This window comes from Python bivittatus, unplaced genomic scaffold (genome assembly GCF_059951505.1).
Source record: "Python bivittatus isolate LINGU-HERP-01145 unplaced genomic scaffold, Pbiv_v1 ctg000850_np1212, whole genome shotgun sequence".
Lineage (NCBI taxonomy): Eukaryota > Metazoa > Chordata > Lepidosauria > Squamata > Pythonidae > Python > Python bivittatus.
Window position 1 is genome coordinate 13,411,453 of NW_028277112.1, and position 20,487 is coordinate 13,431,939.

At 34.3% G+C, this 20,487-nt stretch overlaps 1 protein-coding gene across 5 annotated transcripts in view; it reads right to left on the reverse strand.

Moving 5' to 3' along the window:
* ARB2A (ARB2 cotranscriptional regulator A) overlaps positions 1-20,487 on the reverse strand; it is a 278,187-nt gene that overhangs the window by 89,796 nt on the left and 167,904 nt on the right. For all 5 annotated transcript variants that reach the window (XM_088130004.1, XM_088130005.1, XM_088130002.1 and 2 more), the window contains 2 exons: positions 4,011-4,127; positions 2-86 (listed from right to left, as the gene is read on the reverse strand). In XM_088130004.1, the coding sequence (XP_087986130.1) occupies positions 2-86; positions 4,011-4,127 (202 nt within the window). The remainder of the gene's footprint in view (position 1; positions 87-4,010; positions 4,128-20,487) is intronic.

The following is a 20,487-nucleotide window of genomic DNA, read 5'->3' on the forward strand; positions in this document are numbered from 1 at the left end:
CCTGCAGAAACTCGTGGGCAATCAGGTAGCATGGACTCTACTGATGTATCCAGAGGTTCTGAACTTGATACCCAATTACAGCAGTTCTGAAATTAAAGAGAACTTTGAATAATAAAATACCATAGTCTTTTTAACCACATTGTAGAATCTTAATCAGAGATTCTCATGCCAGGACAAAACAATAACTGGACTTTGTATGCTGAGGCTCGAGCTCATACCCAGAGTAGAAGTAGCTATAAGCATTATTATATCCATGTATGAACCTTGTTCAGGGCCAAATTAAGACCTTTTGCTCTGAAAGGCTGTACACTCAAATTATGTGAACATCTGAGGCAATTAAGTGCACAAATCTCTCTTCCTCCCAGGTAATGAAATTACCATAGCAGTAGCATCACAATCACAACAACTATCTGACAACTTGATGCCTTTTCATAACTCTCCAAATCAGCTGTCTCAGATGATTGGCCAAATCTTCCTCAAGGATTTAAGATATTATACATGGAATTAATTGGAAACACAACTCAGTTGAGTAACATCTAAATCATGGGGAATAATTACTTCATATTATTCTATATTGGACAGACCTTACTCAAGTGTCCATTTTGGGACATCACACTATTAGGAGAAGGTATATAAATTCAAACAGGTAGAAAGAAGCATGGTCTGACCACTGCACGTTAAGTGGTATCAAAAGAGATAAAAAGAACTAGAAATGCTTTATCCTTGAAAAGGAATACTGAGGGGGGTCTAGCATGCTTCAAATATCTTAAAGGGTGCCAAGCCAAGACCAGCATTAAAGAAGGATAATGTATTTAATTTATGTGAAGGTAGATTCTAACCAAATGTTAAGAAAAAAAAATCCTAAAAATTAAGAACTGTTGAAGAATGAAACAATCAATTAATGAAAATCGGAAAGGATGAAACTAAATGGTTGCCTGGCACAAGTTTATGTTTGTCACTAAAACTAAAACAGATGCATTAGTTCAGATAATAAATCTTAATTGGATATCTATCTATTTCTGTACATTATTTAAAATTAGTATGGTTAATCATGGTTAAAACCTTATTAAAATTGAACTGACTCACACAAGTTGTCCTACATAGAATATAAGAGAGAAAAGTGAAATAGATTACAGAAAATAAAATATGAATCATATTATGATTAATAAACCAGAATGAAATATAACGCAATTTCTTGCTAATTATCTATTAATTACTTGTTTCCTAATTAAGTCCTCTTTTATTTTTCAACTTCAGAAATTTAAATATTCATAGAGTCTCTTCAAAACTACTACAATTTACTTTTCATAAATAGTGATTGTCAAATAAAATAATCTACCCAGCTTTTGTTAAAATATGAAGATATTTGATTTCACTTTTCAACAATTAAATACCTATATTAAAATGCGAGGAACAAGAAAGAACCATTTTATACATGCATCCCAAATAAATAATGGCTGATTGTCCTTCTGCTAAAGAAGCATGTATTGTATATTTTTAAATGTTTGCTACCCTAGTTGTGCACCACGGAATCCATCCTCACTATGGAAAGATCCTTGACTGGTAGATCAAGTGTCTTATTGTAGTTCCTTAATTCATTCTATCTGGAAGAAGATGTCAGCTGTGTTTCAGTGAGGAGAGAATTTCAAAAGCTCCAGTCCCCACCAATAAAGTCAGAGCAATGGCTTTTGAAAAGATTTGTTAAGGCAACCCTACTGTTCTGGGACCAGGGAGAAGAGGAAGAACATAAAGAAGAGTTGCTGTGTGAGATTAGAAACTATTCACAAAGCATTGCAGTTTTTTGTAAGAAACACTAGATCAGTAAAACTATGAACTGTGTGCAAGAAAAACAGGAAAACATTTAAAAGTATAACTGGCTAGTGTATTTGTTATCTTTTTACCTAATGGTGTGATGGTAATGTTTCTGTATTTCATAAAGACTTTAAAATGCACATTTGCAGAGCAGATTTTAATTAACACCTGAAAGTGGCACTGGAATTTTTATGAGATATTATATGTTTGAAATAGATAAAATTAATATTTCTACTGATATAACATTACATCAGAGAATTTAAGAGAATACAGAAGATTTCAACACAATTAACTTACTTTATACTGTATACAATGGGCCATTGGCTGTAAGAATTAAGCATCTCAAATGCAGACTGAAGATATGAAAATGGAAAATTTGTTTTATCAGTCATCACAGTGTCTAACAAAATTTTAAAAATATGACTTCTACTGGCAATAAAACATGTACCCTGTGATAAAGGTAGATAGATGCAATGAAAAATTGCTATTGTTAACTATTCATTCTTTCAGTAGCAGCAATTACCACTGCACATACAAGGCAACTGAGAAAAAAAAAAAGAATTATTATTCAATCTCTCAATCTAAACCCAGCATAGTAAAAATATACCCAGGTGGCATGATGTAGTTTTAGAAACACATCTAAAATTCATTTAGTAAAACACTACTGTTTATATGAGATTCTTTAATAAGAGTACCAATATTTTAATTCACTAGTTTCTGAAACTAAAATCACAGGTAATGAACTTGTCATATTTAAATGTATCTCAATAACAATTAGTTATTAGGTTTAAAATGAGAGATGTAAATTGTGATGTTTTTGTCCTGATTGTATATATTCAATGTCCTGAGTTTTGGTAATATAATATTTTTTTTTCTGAGTAAGCTTTTCAACTTGAGTATTTTTATGTATATCAGAATTGTCAGTCTTATATTCCAAATGATTCTTCACTCCCAATAGTCCTGGTCAAAATTGTTTTGCTGACATTTGCTTGGATCCTAAATTACTTCACCATTTAAGTAAGGCGTGGCAATTTCTACCAATGCCCTGCTGGACACTTTTTGGTTTCCACCATTCCCAAGTGCCCAGTCTTCAGAATTTTGCAGGACCCTTGGTAAGGGTGAGAGGAAATATCCTGGTTTGTGGATATGAAGTGAGTTCCATTCACAGAAGGAAGATTACGATTCATTCCACTCTTAGAATATTACTGTGTATTCAACTGCCAAAGGAAAGATAAAGAAATAGAGAAAACTTTACTACTGGTAGGTTACTTATTTATTTCAAATATAAAGAAAAGAGTTATTTAAAAAGTTAGTAATATTACATTTCTAATTAGCTCCATTTTCAGAGTAGCATTTCCATACTTAAGAATTAGAAAGGCATGTTTTTTTTAAGTTTATCTCAACTAATTCCCAAATGAATTTATGTTTATTTGTTTGTCAAAATATGCCATCCCAATCCCAAAAGACACTTAGTGGCTTATATGCCCTTTATCCAATAAGATTAAAACAGCAAACAATATACCAAAGAAGTAGACTAATAATAGCAAAACAATGAACTATAAAGTTAGTGATCTGTACGAAAGAAGTATGTTGAAGTGGTTTGGTGATACAGGGAGAATGAATGAGAATCAACTCACAAAACTTGCACATGAAGGAATAGTGAGTTGGTTCAAGAAGAAGGTGAAGACTATGAAAATTGTGGTTGGATGAAGGTGATGAGATCCTCAGAAATACAGTGAGAAATTTAAAGAAGAAAACCAGTGTGTGAATTGCTGAACAGATGTGATGGGTACAAGGATGGTTTGCAGTGTTAGAAAGGTAGAAATGCTAGTATAAACTAGACTTAAGTTAGATTTCCTCTTCTTTCCTTATGATGTAATTTTGACTCAAAAGGAAACAGCATGATGGTAAGTATGCATTCATGTATGCATATGTACCCTAGATATAATGTTTAGAGAAACTCTATGGATGATCAGAATTGGATTTTAACTATCATCTGGAGTTTGTATGAAAAATTTAAGCCCTGCTGGATGCATTGAATAAAGTTCGTAGTCTCTTTGTAAGAGTCGTTATGTACAAATGCATTCATGTTCCCATAAAGCAAAATTGGAAAAACAGGAGGAAGAGATGCTGCTGCTGATAATAGTGATGATATAGTCAGCCAGCTTTTGGAGTTAGATATCAGAACACAGCCTCACCTCTCGCATCCACTCTCGAATAATTTTATCCGCTTCTTGATGCCACACATTATGAACTGAATCTGTCAGTGCCACTGCAGTAACTTTATTTTTTATTTCTGTTTCTCGCTGAATCATCTGTGGAAAATACAAATCCAAATATTTATTAAAAAGTGAAAAAACATCTAACGTAAAAAGTCAGTGAACTGCTTTTACCGACCCACAAGTTACCTTAAAAGCCGAAATATTATAGTAAAAGTGAAAATTATTCAAGAACAACTTTTTCCAAGTTCCATTTCTGGGTTGCAAAAAACACTGTTTGTGGTAACCACCTAATTTAAGAGCAGACATCTGTGGGTTTTATTTTTATTTGTGCTTCCTCATTATATGGTAATACATGAGTCATATAATAATTCTGTGTAATAATTGTACTGGATTACTAGCTGTTGATCCAGTCAAACTAAGAAACAGAATGTATTAGCATCATAATCACAAATATAACCACAGTTTTTAACCAATAGTTTAAGAACTGGAGTAGATAAAATGTCTTTCTAACCCAGCATTCTGTTTTAAATATTTATCAGCCTGGAGACTTTGGAAAACTCCTGTACTGGAGATTATGTTGGAGATTATGTTGCACACAAATTATGCAGGATGGAAGGCAAAACTTCTATTACTTAAACACTAATGGTTTACAAACTGGTTTTTTTGGTGTAGACAAAATCATATATGCACTATAATTTAGATATCCTTCTGTCCAATGTTTTTAATGACTTAATTTGACAACCAAGTTTTCTTATTCTTTACTTTTTCTTAGTAGAAGCTAACATTTTGTACATTTCTGAAGATAAAAAAAGGAAATACTCCTACTAAGTAAAGTTATAGTTATTATTTTATAACCTTCAGCTTATTAACTCAGCTGTACACTGATTTTTAAGTACATTTCTAAGTTTCACGACCAGAGAAAATGGGTTGAGATTACAGTAGCTGTGGGATTACAGCAAAAGCTGATAATATTTTTGAGCTGTTGGGCATAGCTGAAAATTTGAGAGTATGTTATATGTATGTAATTTGAAGGTTGACACACTTTGAAACAAATAACAGGATTATAGCCTATGGACTTTGAAAATTTATTTATTTATTTAGTAGACTTGTCCCCGCCCATCTCCCCACAATGGGGAACTCTGGGCGGTTTACATCAAATTAAAACCATAAATACATAATTAAAAGTTATAAAAAGAGAACCACACTTACACAGATAGAAAAAAGATAAAAATACAGTAAGTTTGACAATGAACATGGGAGGCTGTGCAAATAAGAGGACATACAGAGATTTACAAATTTTTGTAGGGATTCAGTGGAGCTAGATTTCAGTTACGTCTATCAATTTTAAAAACAAACCTGTTTGGTGTAGTGATTAAGGCACCAGGCTAGAAACTGGAAGACTGTGAGTTCTAGTCCCTCCTTAGTCATGAAGCCAGCTGGGTGACCCTTGGCCAGTCACTCTCTGTCAGCCCTAGGAAGGGGGCCATGGCAAACCACTTCCGAAATCTTGCCAATAAAACTGCAAGGACTTGTCTAGGCAGTTGCCAGGAGTCAACAGTGACTTGTAGGTACACACACACAAACGCACTATCAATTTAAAAGGATCTAAAAGTGGGCCAAATGAATCCATGGAAAACAAGGTTATTAAGGGCTACTGTTATACTATCCCCTAAATCACAGTCAGCTGAGGAATAGCAATTGTGAAGAAGTCTACTGTCCTCTTAAGCATCCTTCTGAGGCTCCCAAATGCATTTGTTGGTCACTATCTGAGACAGAATGGTGGAGTAGCTAACTCTTGACCTGATCCAGCAGAACTCTTCTCAAATTCTTATAGAATGTTCTTGTAAATGGGGATGCATGAGCATTTCTGTATTTATTCTGTAGGGATAATCTTTCACCCTGCTTCAAGACAGCAGATCCAAAAACGTTCATCTGCTCTATATGCTACTTGTGACTCACTGATATCAGTGTGACGATGAGGATGATTAAGGCTTACAGAGTTCTATTGCAGACTTCCATGCCACTGACCCACTGGCTCTCTCTCTCTCTCTCTCTCTCTTTCTCCTTGGACACAGAAGCAAAGTATAAGATATTATAAATGTTACTTGTAATCAGACAATCATGCCATAGCCAGTATTTGAATGAAAGGCACAAACTGCTTTAGGCCCAAGAGCTTTCAGGTAGTGATATGTTAAAACTCTGTGTTCTAGGCATGAAGTATTCTAGCTTTCCCTAGAACATACCATTTTTCTCTTTGTATATGGGAATTTGGCTGTTCCATGGGCAGGTCTGTCATTTTCCAAAACAAAATATTTCAGAATAGGAAGTGATTTCCAGTGTTCCAGAAGGGCTGCTTCAGAAGCAGTCTGTGTTTTGAAAATTGCAAGCTACTTTACATTCTAGATTTACTTCCAGAAAAACATTTCCAAGTATTCCTTTGTTTGCACGACCAATAAATAAATGATACTGCTCATTTCTTGTAAGACACAGCCGTATGGGTTACTAAACACACTTTTAATTTGTATTTCAAATATTTCAAATAATAACTGACATTGAAAACATAGCGTAAAATTTGGTGGGTGTACAGCTCTATACTCTTCTTTTACAGATCATTTATGAGATATAATATGCATCTATGCAACATACAGTATATTGATCAAACTGCAAGTTATTAAATAAAAACCTGCAAAAACAGAGTATGTATATATATAATTTATATTTTAGTCTTCTATAATGTATTTGATTAAATTAACATATTCCTCATTTTATATGAACTTATTACTATTTGTCTTTTATGTAAACTAAAAGAAGCAAATATATTAAAAAGGGAAGGTATATTGACATACTGATCATATAGTTCCTCTTTGTGAAGAATTTTAGTATTCCATTCATGTCACCATTAAGCTTTTAATTAATCTTATTTTTGCTGTTATCATTTCCGCTGTCTTAGCATCTATTTCAGTTGTTTAAGTTATATAACGTATAGGTTGGGTTCACACTTTGTTTTAAATCATAATATGATTTTTGATTTAGCCTAATGTATGATTCCAAACATCATTTATTATCTATTATCTTATGGCTTGTTCTGTAAGTCATAGTTTGAAATCCTGATTTGAGATTATACATTAATACAGCCATTTTTAAATTTTGTATGCTCTGTATATTTAAATTATTTGTATGATTAATTTTATTATATTATCTTACTTTTCTTCTTTTTAATATACAGATTTTAAAATATTTCATAAGCTACATGCATAAAATTTTTGATTTAAGGATGGCAAAAAATAGGAAAATAAACCTAAACCATTCACAGTCTTATGAATGCAAACACATAAAAAGATTATGTAATGGCATTTCTTAAACAATTTGTGTTTTTTATTATGCTACAGAACAAGTATATTTAATTTATTAAATTTATATTCTATATTTCCTCCAGGAGCTCAAGTCAGCATATATAACCCTTTGAGATGAATAGCTACACAAATTGAATAAATAAATAAATAAATTTGGTCCCAAACAGCCCTGTGAGATAAATTAGGCTGAGAAAGAAGAACCTGCTCAAAGTCACCCAGGTAGCTTCCATGGCTGTTCCAGGCCTGTTTGTCGTTTTCCAAAAGAAAATATTTCAGAATAGGAAGTGATTTCCTGTGCTCCAGAAGGATCTAGAACCTGGATCCTAGAAGACCTAGACTAACACCTACACTACAGTGGCTTGTGATGTTCCATGAGGCATCTCTCTACTGTGACTTCAAGAATTCTGCTAGGTAATATATGTAATAGAGACACTGATTAAAGTTTTAAAAGTATAGTTGAAAGTGAAAGATTTCAGGGGAAAAAAATGGGCTGATGGTGTAGAGGAGCCTTCACTAAAGAATGATACAAAATTGAGCTAAAAACCCATGACACATGATGTCATCTTTAAGCCAGCCCCATGTAGAGTTAGAGTAGTTCAAGTGCAAGGTAACAAGAGCATGAATCATCACTGTCAGGGCTGCTCATTCTGAAGGGTCTCCAACTGGCTCACCAGTCAAAGTTAGGCCAAGGCCCTATGACCAAGGAGTTCACATGCTCTTCTAGCAGCAGCCAGGAGTACCCCATTCCACAGACCTACTTCTTTAGGGAGAGTCCATCTAAACTTAAAACTGGAACTGGAATGCAGCCAGCTCTATCACCAATAAACAGCAATTCTATCTTGCAGGGATTGCAAGGATTTAATCTGAGTTTGTTGACTGATCCAGATCGTCACTATATCTAGGCAATAGATAGGACTTCCACAACATCCTCAGATCAATCTGGGATGGCAATGTACAATTAGGTATTACCTAAATATTGATGATATTTCATGTTAAACTGATGGATGGCATCTTCCAGTGGCTTCATGTAGGTATTGAATAGCATGAGGGAGTCAGCTGAGAACTGTGACACCCCATTGTGGAGTAACCAAGGGCTTGACCATTCCTATCCCGTGTACACCTACTTGATTTATTGGTATGGAAGGAGCAGAACTGCTGTAGAACAGTGCCTCCAATCCCAAATCCTTGGAGGCTGTCTACTCAAGGCATGACACTTCTTCAGTTTCCACAAGTTCAAAAGAATCCAGTATAATCTTGGATGTTATTACCAACTCTGCTTGCTATTCCCTGTCTATGCATTAGCTATCTGACTGAATGCAAGCAATTTTATCTGCAAAGAACTTTGTAAACCTGTCAGTGTGCTGCAGGAGGATATTCACACACTTCTCTCTCTAGCAGGGAACAGATAACTTGAACATGAGCTGCTCTATACATAAGCATAAAGAAGTGACCATCCTTTACTGTTTTTATTATCCTGGAATACTCCTGAATATGGGTATGCCACTGTGTTCAGCCACATTCATTCTTTTTCTCCACTGTTGCTCAAGACAAGAACTGCAAGGTAGGAAAAAGACTTGGAAGTAATCTTGTCCAGAGCTCTTGTTGTCTCTCTATCAGAGGTCAACAATGTGCATGGCAGAGCTGCCCTCAGAATTTGCCTTCAGAAATGTCTCTGCACCAAGGAAACCTTCAATATGTCAGGTACAACAGCTGTACTACAGATGTACAATAGGGATGTGCAAGATGAGTGTGATCTGCATCTGGCTCAAAGTTTTATCTAGCAGTTCCAAGAGCCAGAAGAGACTTCTCGACATATACAGAAACAGAAATCTCTTCTAACTATTTGAACTTGACAAAGTTTCAGAAGTGAGGCAAAGTTTAAGCAATGCTTAAAAGATAGCTGAAGATGGAGTTTCCTGTGACTGATACAAAGACCAAAAGTATTCATAAAATGGAGAATAAATTTGTTATAACTCTACAGTGACTGGGATGGGGCCACAAGAAGTCAATAATAAATATGGGTATATATGAATTCCATAAAGATGAAGATGGAAACTGATATTACTATATATTTGGTGAAGATACAGGGAGCAGTTGTAAAACTGATGGGGAGAATGAGTATAACACTAGGCTCCCTGCTGCAAGCAGCTTACCCACCCCAGGAATGGAGACTGTCAATTCACTTACATCACCAACATGACTAGAAAAGGAACTCATCATTGATCCTCCTGAGTTGGATTAAATACACTAATACAGTGCCTGAGAGGGCTTATGTAATGTGCATATGAAGAGCTCTAAATGGTACTTGCTGCATACAGCTGAATCCTAATAAAATCTTAAGATCAGAGATAAAGAACAAAGGCACCTGAACAGGCATTGCTTCTGAATGGAAAAATATTGCAGGTTAAGTATCTGGTGTTTTTTTTTTAATCCATTCAATTGTGTCTGATTTTTGGAGACTGCCTGGACAAGTCCCTGCAGTTTTCTTGGCAAGATTTTTCAGAAGTGGTTTGCCACTGCCTCCTTCCTAGGGCTGAGAGAAAGTGACTGGCCCAAGGTCACCAGCTGGCTTTGTGCCTAGGCAGGACTAGAACTCAGTCTCCCAGTTTCTAGTCTGATGCCTTAACCCCTACACCAAACTGGCTCTCTAACATATCTGTAGACATTTCTAATAGGAAGGCTTGAAGATACTGGAGACTTAAATATTGACAAGAGCAATAATGAAAATAGGGCAAAGCAACAAGAATACATAAACAGGCAGAGAAAGTAAATTAGGCAAAAGAAGGGAAGAAATAGAAGAACAAAAGAAAGGATAACTTGTTGCAGTGAGAAAAGCAAAGGAAGGAAACAGAAAAATTACAGTTAAGGACCAAAGGTGAAACTTAACCAGTCAAGTCCAAAAGTTTCCTGATGTTGTAGGCCTGCTCCAGATCTAGCAATGGAGCCAATAGCAGTAGCTTCATCCAAGGATTGAATAAAATGTTATGGCATAGGCACTATGCAAACAATTGTTCAGGTATGGCGGAATGTAAAGGGAATACACAATCCTGATCAGCACCCTGTTGTGTGCTTGGAAGATAATAAAGAATTGGTACAGATACCATAAAGTGGCTACAATAACTGCTTCAAATAGAATGCATTACAATGGGCCTGCCTTGAGATTATAAAATAAGTATGAGACAAAAAGGATTCCAAACTTTTTCATTAGGTGGAGTTGGTTTAAAGCAGGTTCAGTTCTGTTCCAGGAACACCCTATGATTAAACCTGAGGTAGAAGGAAGACATACCTCGCTGCACCTTGGTTTTAAATGTACAGGTAGTCCTTGCTTAACCACCATTCATCCAGCAACTGTTTGAAGTTACAGCGGGACTGAACAAATGATAGTTATGCCCAGTCCCCAAGGTTACAGCTTGGGGACTGGGCAGCCCCCGTGGTCATGTGATCAAAATTTGGGCACTTGACAGCCCACCCACCTATCTCCCCCATCTGGCCACTCTGCATTCCACCACCTCTGCCGCCCTGGGCTCCGGTGGCCCTGCCACCTTCTCCAAATCACATGCAGCCTTGCAAGGCTTTGGAAGGCTTCAAAGTCTTGTAAGAAGGCTGCATGCAACCTCAGGAAGAAGGACTGGACTGGCCAGCAGCTGCCTCATGAAGGGCCAGGCTGGGCATGCCTCATCAGCAGTGGAAGGAAGAAAATGGTGAAGGTCAGCTGGGGGCTGCAGGGCCAGTGGAGCCTAGGTGATGAACAAGAATAAGATACCCCACAAATTGCTAACACTCCCCATAAGACTGCTTACAGAAATAATAAAATGATAGAAATTAGAAGCATATATATGAAAGAAGCTGGTAGAGCATTGCAAAATTAAGTTTGCTAAAGGTAACCCCAAATGTATCATGGGGCAAGGTGAACAGCAGGAAACAAGAAACAGGAACTGTGGTTAGAAGTGTTGCTGGAATAGAACAGTTATTGTTGCAATATGGTAAATATAGTGGCAGGGCCAGCGGAGCACATGGCAGCAGGGCCGGCAGAGGCGGCAGATTGCAGGGAGGCCAAAAGGGCAGAGATGTGGGGGAGATAGGTGGGTGGGGGGAGTTGAAGAAGAGGCAGTCCCTTACGTTACTGAGGCTTGGGACTGGGAGGAATGGCTTGGATTGGGGTGGGTCCTTGCCTAACGACCGGTGGGATTAGGTTAACAACAGCAATGGGGAGTGCTGGGATTGCTGTCGCTAAGCGATACAGTCACATGGCATCGTGTTTCACAACCACATTGCTTAGCAATGGAAATTCTGGTCCCAATTACTGTTGTTAACCAAGGACTACTTGTACAGCAATGATCTATTTCAAGCTGTTTTGACAGTCTGAATACTGTGTTACACGATCTTCTTACTATGTTTTGGTTATTCCAATTTAGTCATCCAGTCCATACTACCTGTTTGTTAGTGTTTAAGCACTTGTTATAAAATTACATCAGTAAGTTTTAACATAAGAAATAAATATATTTTATTACAATTATATTCTCTCAGGTGTACTTTCCAGTATCACTTAGTCTTCCAATTATTATATTCTGCTCTGTCTTGATCAATCTCTATCTCTTGTGAGTCTGGCCTCTGAACTTTGCTCTCATTTTCCATACAAATCCAGAATATCATATGTCCATCTTCAGCTGAGTCAGGCCCATGGAATACTTGCTCTCTTTTCTCTGCCATACAAAGTAACATGCTTCTGTCCCATTCTAAATGAAGATTTTCATTTTCTGTCACTGCTAAACTATTAATTTTATAGTCAGTCCTCTTGCTATTTCCTTTATCTATTACTCTTCTCTCATCTAATTTTTGATACCAATTTTGAATTATACCAAAGATGTTAGAATTAGAGGGTGAAGAATTTGCTTGCAACTTTCTGGGAGATAAATTGGAAACCCAAGGTTGATCTGTGGTGGTGAAAGAAGCAAACAATATAAGTGATATTGAATGCAACACTGGATACATTTAGAAATCTTCCAGTTTAAACATTAACTTTATAATCTTATGTTATATAACACAAAACAAAGTGGAAAACCAAGTCATTTTAATAAGAATGGGAGTAAGTACCACTTAATAGGACTTTTTTCTGAGTAATCATGGATAGTATTATATGGTTAATACTTCAATACTTAATTTTAAATATCCAATTATAAAACTATTTCTAAAGAAGAATAACAGAGAAAAGCTCTTTCTAGTCTTGAAAACCAGATATAGAATTAATCATGACAAAGCAAGTTTCATTCACACTGTCTTATCAATGTTTTGTATCATTTTCTGAAAGAATTATTTCTAGACAGAAAGAGGTCATTTCATCTCATTTACAGAAAAATACTCAACTGAGCATGCCAACATATGTGCTAATTCTAACTTCAGGAGGCACTGATGTAGTTAACAAAGACTACTGAAAAACCATCAGCTGGGAACAGTTCTTCATCAGTACTAAAGAGGGGGCAGAGCTGAACCAGTGACCTAGAAGTGAAAGACTTTGTAATCTGATTACCCATCTTTTGAGCTATGCAGTCCATCCCCCTTTCATTTTTACTGATAAGAGAGAATCTTATTACCTAAGCAACTTTTGTAGTCATTTAGCAATGCAAAAGCTTTCATTTAGTGCACTAAAAGGACACTAATGGCACACTTATTAGCCTGTTTCAAGTTTTGTCTCAGTACTACTTTTCCCTATTAATTTAAAAAAGAATGCATTGATATAAAATTATACAGAAATGTTTTTTATAATGATTTATGATGATGCTCTTGCTGATTATTAGAGAGCTGCTGTAAAGAAGTAGAATTAACAGAGCACTTACTGTCAAACCAAGAGAAAATGTAGACCTAAATTAGCAAATACTGAATTGTCTGCATTTCCAGACAGCACCATCATATTACAATTGAACTACAAATTTACTGACAATGAACAAATAATTCAGTAAAATTTTCCTAGGTACAAAAAGAATTTGTAATATTGGAGTAGCTTTCTAATTCCAAAGCAGAGATATTTATTATGCCACTGTGAATGTGCAAATGTGGCAATATTCATTTCAAAAGTGTTGAAAATGATCTCACATGACAAGAGAATGGTAATATTTTTTCTTTTCTGAAATGGTCTTCCTTTTAAGAGCCTCAGGAAGAAATCTTGAAAAACTTTTCTGTCATTTGGCCTGCAGAAAAACAATTCCTCTCTTTGGCTTAAGATAGTAAAATAATAAAAACAGCAAAATCTTGCATTCCCAGAAGAATACATACAGCTAATAGATTTAACTGATTATTTCTAGATCTGATTTTAACGTCTTGTAATCAGGCAATACAGTATAGTCTTATTCAAAATGGTACATATCGATACTATGTAGTCCAGTAGTAGCAACAAGAGCAATATTTTAAGAATAAGTAATGTAAAGTAATTTACGCTACTGATTAATCAGGGTGTTCCTTATTAACTACTAAGATAAAAGTAGATGATGTTGTATCTTATTAAATGATAAATAACTACCCTAAATACTAAAAAATACAGAGCATGCAAAAAATTGAGAGTTTTTAAATAGGCATATGTTAGAGAGTTTTTAGGTCACTACCAATAACATCAAGATGAAGTTTGGCTTTTTTTAAAGCAGCCAGGTAATATCCAGGTGAGATTTTCTATAAACTATTTAGATTGAAGATATGTTCTGCACAAAAATATTTGTTTTTGAAAATAAATTATTTTTAAAATCATACTGCATTCAATCAAAATGTATGATTAGTTTGCTTATATTGGATAAAAGGTATTATAAATGACTGAAATAATTACCATTAACTTTTTGAAGATATAAAAATATAAATTGAAAAAGTCAAAATTAGAATTTATTTTATGAAGGATGATGAATTATTTGAATTTTCAATAGCCTGTCCAATTAGGTTTTTGCAGTGACATAGCATTAATACATTCAAAATGTATTAGTTGCTGCATAATAGCAGTGCAAAAAATAATTTACTTATTAATTTTAGCATTTTCAGGTAAAGTGTAAATTTTCCTGCTTTATCATATTAGACTTAGTAGCATTCACAACCCAAGGTTTCTGTTTGCTTGTTTGTTTTGTTTCATAAGACTCTACGGGACAATGTAGAGCTCCATCAGAGTCACATGGAAAGTGAATGGTCATACAAGTTGAATGAATGAATGAATAAATAAATAAATAAATAAATAAATCAAAGAAATGCCAGCAAAAGTTGGCTGTATACGGCTCACAACTCTATACACCATTTTTACAATATTTTTGGAAAGATAAACAGTAATGTCTTGAATAGCAGTTTAATGAGCACTACACTTCATCAATAACTAATAACAAATTGCATAAGGTCTAAATAGTACGTAAATGGTGATATGTAAAACCTTAACATATCTTTAAAGGCATTAACTATGGCACTTACTGACATTTTGTCAATGCTGAACTGCCATGGCCTTTGTAAGTAGGAGAAATGCTATTATATTATTAATACTACAGAACAGAAACACATTTTATTCTATTTTATTTTCATAACTCCATTCTGCATATTTACCGGCAAAAATATTTTGAAAATGGTTGCAATCAGTAATTTCCATAGTTAAATTCTAACTATACCACAGAGAAAACATGTTGATATATTTGCATGCAGATGAATATGTGCTTTTAAACCACCAAGACTTATTACGTGCATATCATTCTCTTGACCTTTGTTCAACGGAATTACAGTAACTGTTCTATAATACTTTCTCACTTGTTTTCTAAACCTGCTCAATCACACTTGCTAGCAGGAAGCATAGCTGGCAAAAGATTTAGACCTCATCATGGGGAAAAGTTAGCCTTCTGGCTTTGGCAGAAATGATATTCCAAATGAAAAAAAAATCTATTTCTTGTGTGGGACATTTGATTCTCTATTTATTTTAAGTGCAAATAGCGCCATCCTTTGTATTAGCACTGCATTTAGGCTTCACTAGATTAGACTGTAGATTAGACACAAAAAAAAGCAATGAATTAAACTGTCTAGATTTTAAAAAAACCACAAGAATACCACTGTTAATTAAAGTAAGATTACAGGAATCAGCTGAGTTTTTCCCCACAATCCCAGAAGAACTCCACAACAGAGGATAAGCAGTGCCCTCTAGTGTAATTTACAGCAGATACAAATCTGAATAAAAGTAAGCATCATCTCAGACTCTTTAATGACAAATACATTGCAAGGATGCTTATATACTAATAGACTTATTGTAAATAATTATTAACACAAACAATAATCAAATTATACTATGTTATGTCCACTGCCTTATATACCCCTAAACATTGCACATGCACACTCTCTCTCAAGAAGTCTGACATGGCCAAGATGTCTTTAATGTTCCAGGCAGCTTAGGGGAAAAAAAAATTCCACACAGAATAGCAGGCCATGCATGAAAGCGGGTGTCAGAAAACCCAGCAGAATCACTCACTGTGAAGATGTCTAATAGGGATTGCTGAATACACAATATAGGCAGCAGGGACTGAATGACTAAATTGGAGTGACCAGAATGTAGTAAGAAAGGTTTGAATCAGCCAGGTCCTTACATTATAATTAAACCTGTAGTGAATGTCTGATTCTCCCGCCTTTCTTTTATTAAGTGGAAGGTATTTTAACTTTGTTGGGTCTGAGGACAACATTCTTATAATTTTGGACCCTTTTAGCAAGTTATTTCAGTAATCTCGTTAAGCTGACTTTTAAAATGTACTGCAAGAGGCAAGTCATATTGCTTCTCTGTATTTATTTTTCTCCAGGCAATTAACAGGGTGAGCAAATTTTACTGTAAATTTGGAACAATCCTCAGTGTACTAGTATTGGTAATTTCAAAAGACAAGTTTAAAAGAATGATGCAACTAATGGCAACAAATTCCCCCCAAAATAAGACTAGGTTTAGTAGAAACAAATTCTGAACAAAAGTTCACACATACTAAGTTTCAGGTATACCACAAATAAATACGAAGCCTGCTGTTGTATTACTATTTATTTACTTAAATTTATTGGCTGCCCAACTTCAGTTTGTAATGCAAATAAAACTGCAAAAAAGGTGTTATAAATGTGTTTACAGCTTGTTTTCCATATAAATAATTAATGTATTCATATTCCTGCATTATAATGTTGATGAATACCTTTAGGTAAAGATTACATGTGTATTTTAAATTAAAATTTTAAGTGCAAGAAATTAAAAGAGCAGATATGAGGGATCAGAGTGACAATACTTATGTATTAAGACTCTTTACAGTTACTATAAATTTCTGGAGGAAACTTCATTTGGCTGAGATTCAGTAAATCTCCACTAAATAAAAGACACATATGCAGATAGATAATTAAGGTACAGAAAATTTCTTCACACATTTTGTTTTAAGATTTTCCCATAATATAGTTTTGTAGACAGGCAAAATGAAATGCAAAAATGCAACAAACAGGTGTTTGGAAACATGTGCTGTACAAATAGTGTCCTTAGGGACCTGGAAAGACCCCAGCTCTACAATGACTGTACACTTTATGACAAGCACAAGCATAATAGTATGTATTTCATGAAGCTGTTCCGAAACTTTAAAAGATTTTATTTTTAGCTATTCCCAATTTAAGTCACTAAATTTTTAGAAAAATTAATCCTATGGATTCAATGTTTCTTCTTCTGTTGCGTACAGTCTACAGCAAGGGCTAATGTATTTTCTATGTTAGTCTTTTAAGATAAGTTGTTATACCTTACCTTTCTTACACCATCCCTTCAGCTTAAATTCTAGAATCACCAACTTAACATTTCATATGTGTATAAAGTGAAGATGAGGTCCACAAGGCAGCTTCTGTTCTACATACTGACAAACTACCTGCTTGTATCCTAACTCATGTTTACCAAATGCCAGGTAAAGATGTTACCATCTTAGAACGGAGTCTTGAAAAACAGTGCTAAAAACACATACCTAATGGAATTAGAAAGCTAGATGTACTGGGAAAATAAGCTCTATATGCTCAGCCTATCCACCTTCAGAAGAATAATGGACTGTTAATTTCTTCAGTATGCTGGTTTTAATCAAATTGAATGGAGTCTCGAATAATCATTCTTTTGCTTTGTGATCCATTATTGCTTTGAGGAATTCTAAGAAACCAAAATAAACCTACATTTACATATTCTTAGTTAGATTTCTTTAAGTATTGGGAGTACCACAAACAGAAAAGGACACTCTGAGAATACAAGGTTTATACAGTTTTGTTTAAAAGTTGCTTGATTGTCAAGTTGATAAATACATGCAATTATTTTTGTTAGCTATAATAATAAGAAATTAATAAAGAATAAAATATTACACATGAAACAGCAGGCAAAGATTATTAATTATATATCATATGGGTTAGTTAAACCCCAATAGGAAACTGTCCCTTTAGGGCTAAATAAGTTTATTTGTTATTTGACATAAAAGACTGTTGTCTTTTGGTTTGTAGGAGGTGAGAAATTTGCTCATATTATATTGTAGAAATATAGTTAGCACTGCTGAGAGTTATGAACAGAAAGTTTCACTGGGGATGTGGCTGGAATATTAAAATTACAACATAGCATTATGTAAAACAAAGACAGTTCCCATATTAAAGTTATCAATGGGTCTTTGCTGTTATAAAAATGACAGTATGAAATATGATTAAGCATTCAAATAATTTGAGATATATAATCCATAATGTGTTGAAAGGAAATAAATCTATACAGAAAGATATGAAACTAATGACAGGAAGCAAATGGGAAATAATGTCACTAATAATTATAAACGGATATTTGAAGCAATGTGAACACTACATACTTTGATATTCTAAGCACTGTTAAGAGTTACTGAAAATAGTACTTTTAGAAAACAAAAATTATTTCAAAATGAGGTATCTTTAAAATCATTCTATAAAGAAAACCTAATCCTTCACACTAACAATTTAAATGTATGGGGTGTACTACATTTTATCAATTTTAGGCAAACTGTCATATCGTAAAGCAATTATCTAGCTGTTTCTCCCTTGTTCAAAATACTGTGGTCATAATTAAACAAGCAAGCTTGACTTGTAATTCAGCATTTCAGCAATATAAAATGGAGAGTGCTACTTACTACATGTAATTCTGGGCAGTGCTGCTACTGTTTCTATCACTTCACAATGCAGACATACTTGAAATAATTAATTCTCACAGAATAAGCCAGTTATTCATTTATTTCTAGAACGAGTAAAGGAATACCAGTGTAACATTTTCCATCTTAAAGTTTTATAAAGTATCAATGTCTTATTATGGGTAGCCTGTGAAAACCATAGCCTGGTAAAATAAATACATAATAGAGTATTAAGTGGCCCTTTACAGTAGCAATGAAGCTCTAAATATTAATTTTGGATTAACTGTAAACTAAGAATTAAAATGTCTTAATTAACTATTTGAAAACAACTGGGATTAAATATATAACTATAAGCTAGGCTATATTTATATTAAAAATTAAAGTAAAGTAAGTATAATATAGCCTCAAGCAAGAAAAAAGTATCCAAAGTGTGATGAAACTCTAGTTGCAATGTTATTAAAAAAAACAACAACATGCAGGCTATTCCCTACATTTCACTTTATATTAATCAAGAGACTGAATGTGATTGACAAAGCAGCTGCTAGTGGGTGCAAAACACTGAACATCGTAATTATGGCAATAAGACAATCAGCCACAACTGTTGGACTGTAAGGCATGGAACATTCTGCCTTTTTACTAAGTTAATAATACCTCAAACAGACTTTTTTTCCCATTACAGCAATGTGCAGAAAGATGTGTCCTGTAGACAACCCTGAATGTTTCAGATGTTACAAAAACTTCAACAGCAAACTCTTTCAGGTTCTAAGGTTAATGGGTCCTTCATAGAATGCGGGCATAATACTAGTGATGGCTTAAGTTATTTCATTTATTTTTTATGTGGACCAAAAGACTGTAGGCTCTCCCTTTCCCCTGTGTAAGTTCCTTTCCACACCTTGGTACTGCTATTTAACCATGAGTATAGTCAACTAATAATTTCACTTGACTGATATGTCCAGATAGTTGCCAAGCTTGATTACGAGTTACTATATTTAGCACACTTATCATAACTAAAGCTTGACCCTACTTATTATCTAGTAACAGACGATTTAGAGCAATTTATATGGAAAAGGACAGTGTGTGATTCTATGGTCCTTTCCTAGCTTCTTAATCACAGTTAAGTAGTAAAAATCACCATTAATTTGTTTAACATAGCATATGGAAGTGGCAAATTTTATAAAGCATTCAAAATCCAATCTATCTATATATCAGCTTGAATGTATCATGTGCAGTCTGAATTAGAAAATTCTGGGTAAACAATGAATGAAAAAACTAACATAATTAATATTATAAATATGAAGTTCATATTCATATGATACACTGAAGTTATATATTAATACTAACTTCTCTTAACAAATAGATAATTTAAAAGTATTTCTCCAAATATAAAACACGGTCCAGATAACATACATCAAAGGCAAAATACCTTTAAATATGTATTTTAATGTATTTTATTTAGGCTTTGTTCTTTTATTCAGTTTTGTTCTTTACTTGGGGACTTAGCAGACCATGTATCCTACCATATATTTGTGAGATCCAATTGCTATCACAGAATGCAATACTCTTACCTAAATGGCAGCAATTTTTTTGTATTGTAATTGTATGGCTTGACCATTGTTCTCAAACAGAAATTTCCCTTTGGAAAGAAAACATGTTCCAATTTAATCAATTCATGACATTGATTAAATACTGAATAATTGTATTAGATAAAGAGTGAGATAAAAATTAATCTATTGTGCCAATTACTTATTTATGGCTGGCATATAATAACCACTAAATAGTTGATCAATACTTCTAACATGTCAATTATTTTTCTTTTTATGGGCACCTAAAACTACTTATAGCTTCTGTTACAAAATATTGCAAAATATTCTTGCATGTTCATTTACCACTGCAAGAGAACTGTCAGCAGTTACTACAAATAAGAAACGCAGATGCAGTTTTCACATACAACTCACAGGTCAATGTATTCTCCTATTTTAATAA